Source organism: Carassius carassius, chromosome 42 (genome assembly GCF_963082965.1).
Source record: "Carassius carassius chromosome 42, fCarCar2.1, whole genome shotgun sequence".
NCBI classification, from domain to species: Eukaryota; Metazoa; Chordata; class Actinopteri; order Cypriniformes; family Cyprinidae; genus Carassius; species Carassius carassius.
The window spans coordinates 18,256,101-18,260,958 of NC_081796.1; the positions used below are offsets into that span (position 1 = coordinate 18,256,101).

Here is a 4,858-nt window from a genome sequence, read left to right on the forward strand (position 1 = left end):
AACTGGTTTGTGAGCCACGGCACATATGAAACATAATCTGTGGCCTAAAAGGGGAAGTTCTGACTGATTATACAATTGACCTAACTACAGTTTCCAACATCTGTCTAAAGCAGATAATTTTTCAACTGATTCATGAACATCTTGCATCCTTTTTATTTTCCATTTCAGTTTCATTCTTAAATTGGTGAAGGTTTTAGGCACAGATGAACCTGAAGTATTGAAAAAAGACTTACCTTAAAGATTTGGAGATGCTTCCTGCAATTTTCATAAGCCAATTTATTTCAGATATTGTCCAAATCCAGTCCTATGCTAAGAGGTGGTCACACCAGCTCCTGGCTCTCATTTTTGAACCATCACGTTTAAAGAGATAAACTCAGCTCGATACAAACGCATTCCATGAAAAATTGCCAAACGTCACAGTTCTTAGATCCCTTATAAAAAGCCGTCAAAGTAAAGTAGTTTCACATAGCGGATGTTTACTGCCTTTCCAAGCCTGTGCTGTTGGGATAATCTCCTGTGATGTGATTTGTACTCAGACTGAATCTCGAGAAGGAACAGCATAAGACCTCCTGTGCCTCTGCCCTGCACAGCTAAAAGGGAATTTAGGACGGGTTTTACATGTGAAAAGTGATTCCAACTCAGATGCAAAAATGCATAACCATTTGCTTCTTCTGCTTGTAGCTGGAGCTGGAGGTGACAAGCCATTTGCCAAGGCCGGCCCAAGCCCTTTATCTCGGGTTTTGAGAATCAGTCAGCTGGATGCTTTTGAACTGGATGGTGCACTGGAACAGCTTGTTTGGTCACAGTTCACCCAATGCTTCCAGCATTTCAAGCCTGGGCTCTTAACCCCTGTGGAACCAGAACACAAGGCCCTTCTCAAACTCCTCCTGTGGAGGTTCACCATCTTCTCTAACAGTGCCACCGTTGGCCAATCACTGCTCAACATCCGGCACAAAAACTCTCTGATCCCAGGACAGAAGTATCGACCCATGAGCCGGCCACAAAAATTCTAGTTTGTTCTGCTGACAGTCGGCTGAAAGAACGGTCACATGGCTTGTTTCTCAACCACCCTGCAGAATCCAATGCCCACAAGGCCCGGAAGGTACTCAGCATCTTGACAGGCCTTACCAAAGTGGCCAGTCTGGTCAACTTCCTACTGTTCCTCCAAAGAGGAACTTATCCAACACTTAACGAAAGATTGCTGGGAGTGCAGCCAGTGTTCAGTCGGCCCCAGGGACCACGAGACATCAACTTCCAGTTCTTGAACTGGGAGCTGTTGTGGCATGGCTTTGCCGAGTTCCTTATCTTTCTGCTGCCTCTCATAAACCTGTGGAAGCTAAAGGCCAGTGTTGCCACTCTGTTCTCCCCTCTGAACGATCTCAGAGGAACGGAAGGTGTGGAGGAGACCTACTGCACAGAGTGCGCCATCTGTGGGGAGTGGCCCACAATGCCCCATTCAGTCGGCTGCAGCCACGTGTTCTGCTACTACTGCCTCGAGAGCCACACGATCGCTGACATCTGCTTTACCTGCCCCAAATGTGGTGCAGAAACTGGAACGATAGAGCCAGTCAGGCTTCATTTAGGAACAGAGTTGCATCAGAGTTGAGACCAGTCTTCTGATTGACTTGAGATACACATACAGAAGGAGAACTTGAAACCAAGTTGAACATTTGAGTCTATCACAGAGATTGGTTGATGAAGGCATAAGGCTTGTGCCTTCTTCTGAAATGAGAGCATTTGTTGCCATGAAATATGCAGAATTTTGTACAAAGAGACAAACTTGATGTAAAACATCATTTGTGTCACTTATTTATTCAGCCTCATTAAAGTTTGATAGAAACTGTGTATCAGAGGTCCACTTTTCTGCATTCTTGGATTGAGCACTGAGCAAATGAGTAAACATCAAACAAGCCTTTGCTCAACTGCCTGCACGATCCAATTCCCCTCATCCCCTATGAAGGGAGAAATTTGCACAAGATCAAGGAGAGGCCATGATAGCACCAGGGGGTAGGTGGGTTGGATTCAGATTGACAGACATCCCATCATAATCTCCATGGCCCTTCTTAATACGCCAGTAAACTGTAACAAACTAGAGTAGGACTGAAGTTTCGGGCATATTATGCTCTAAGCCTAATAATGACTGCAAAGATGGGTATTTATTCTGCTGTTAACTCTCTTCAGTGAGCCATGCCTCATGCCAAACACATTCAAATGGACTCAGACCTGCTCGAAACTCACACTTCAGTCCAAAATTGGGAACGTGCGAATGTAGCATACCGGTCTGCCCTCATGTGGGTTCATTGACGTTATTGTGCATATGGTCAAATAAACGGGACCACCAAGAGGTGTAGCTCTCACTATATCCAGAACTATTCAAGTTTGCTTGTGTACTACGTTAACAATGTTCAAAAGATATTTAATGTGCAACAGCATATGTTTATACCCTTTGTTTTGTTTCATAGGATTAAAGGAATTTGCCACCACTGTTCTGGAAATGTTCTGTAATGGTTGCCAATTTACAATATACACAACATATGGTTCTGGTGTTTTTCACATTGATCAGGGCCAGGGAACATCTGTCCTTCAAAATGCATTTGTTTAAAGACTTCAAAAGCATCCAAATAAAACCTTGTAAAACACTAAACCAGACACAATACACTATTGTATTGTATATTTATGTAGTTTTTGAGATTTGCTTTCTGTTAAACTATATTAATGTATTTTCTGAATATATTATTATCAGTATTAATTATAGTGCTCAGTTGTTAGAGACAGATGATTTCAGATAGTTACTTGTTTTAAGCATTAATTTAATGTTTTAAAATAAAAGAGGACATATAGCTATATGTTTTTGTATATAATGTGTATTTTACAGTGCTTTTCAAACATGTGAACATCATAGTGAGTTACATGCAAATAATTTTTATCATTTTTCTTTGTAACAGTTCATCTGAGGAGTCCTCATTTTGCACTTCAGCTTCTCCAAATCTCATTTACACTCAGGGTTGCACTGTCTCCAATCAGCAATAAAAACATGTAGACTTTGACACCATTTACAATTGCCCACATGCCATTTTTTACATACAGTCGTGGCCACAATTTTTGAGAATTACATAAATATTAGTTTTCAAAAAGTTTGCTGCTAAACTGCTTTTAGATCTTTGTTTCAGTTGTTTCTGTGATGTACTGAAATATAATTACAAGCACTTCATACGTTTCAAAGGCTTTTATTGACAATTACATGACATTTATGCGAAGAGTCAGTATTTGCAGTGTTGGCCCTTCTTTTTCAGGACCTCTGCAATTCGACTGGGCATGCTCTCAATCAACTTCTGGGCCAAATCCTGACTGATAGCAACCCATTCTTTCATAATAACTTCTTGGAGTTTGTCAGAATTAGTGGGTTTTTGTTTGTCCACCCGCCTCTTGAGGATTGACCACAAGTTCTCAATGGGATTAAGATCTGGGGAGTTTCCAGGCCATGGACCCCAAATTTCAACATTCTGGTCCCCGAGCCACTTAGTTATCATTTTTGCCTTATGGCACGGTGCTCCACCGTGCTGGAAAATGCATTGTTCTTCACCAAACTGTTGTTGGATTGTTGGAAGAAGTTGCTGTTGGAGGGTGTTTTGGTACCATTCTTTATTCATGGCTGTGTTTTTGGGCAGAATTGTGAGTGAGCCCACTCCCTTGGATGAGAAGCAACCCCACACATGAATGGTGTCAGGATGCTTTACTGTTGGCATGACACAGGACTGATGGTAGTGCTCACCTTTTCTTCTCCGGACAAGCCTTTTTCCAGATGCCCCAAACAATCAGAAAGGGGCTTCATCAGAGAATATGACTTTGCCCCAGTCCTCAGCAGTCCATTCACTATACTTTCTGCAGAAGATCAATCTGTCCATGTTGTTTTTTTTGGAGAGAAGTGGCTTCTTTGCTGCCCTTCTTGACACCAGGCCATCTTCCAAAAGTCTTGGCCTCACTGTGCGTGCAGATGCGCTCACACCTGCCTGCTGCCATTCCTGAGCAAGCTCTGCACTGGTGGCACTCTGATCCCGCAGCTGAATCCTCTTTAGGAGACGATCCTGGCGCTTGCTGGACTTTCTTGGACGCCCTGAAGCCTTCTTTACAAGAATTGAACCTCTTTCCTTGAAGTTCTTGATGATCCTATAAATTGTTGATTTAGGTGCAATCTTAGTAGCCACAATATCCTTGCCTGTGAAGCCATTTTTATGCAACGCAATGATGGCTGCACGCGTTTCTTTGCAGGTCACCATGGTTAACAATGGAAGAACAATGATTTCAAGCATCACCCTCCTTTTAACATGTCAAGTCTGCCATTCTAACCCAATCAGCCTGACATAATGATCTCCAGCCTTGTGCTCGTCAACACTCTCACCTGAGTTAACAAGACGATTACGGATTTGGGATTAAGTTAATTTTCATGGCAAAGAAGGACTATGCAATTCATCTGATCACTCTTCATAACATTCTGGAGTATATGCAAATTGCTATTATAAAAACTTAAGCAGCAACTTTTCCAATTTCCAATATTTATGTAATTCTCAAAACTTTTGGCCACGACTGTATATGCTACAGTAGACAAGGCCAGCTTCATGCTTTGATGAGTGATCCAGCCCATTACAATCAACACATCCTTGATCCTTTGATGTCAAACATTGAGTTCTCTGATGAACAGGTTTGGAATTAAAAAGCTCTAGTTTAGTCTGCATAATACTAGTACTTACCCTTTGCAGCTATTCTTTGCTTAATTAAACAGCAGCTTATACCATACTGAAAGATATACTCTTATTTTATATCAGAGTGTCTGAGATTTTGTTTTTGTGTGTGCTTGTCT

General features: G+C 41.8%; 1 protein-coding gene across 1 annotated transcript; it reads left to right on the plus strand.

Annotated features, from left to right (window-relative positions):
* Nucleotides 1-650: 650 nt before the first annotated feature.
* Nucleotides 651-1,606, plus strand: LOC132123921 (peroxisome biogenesis factor 2-like). The gene is given in 2 exon segments (XM_059534605.1): nt 651-1,032; nt 1,035-1,606. Coding segments are annotated over 2 exon segments (954 nt in total).
* Nucleotides 1,607-4,858: the final 3,252 nt, after the last annotated feature.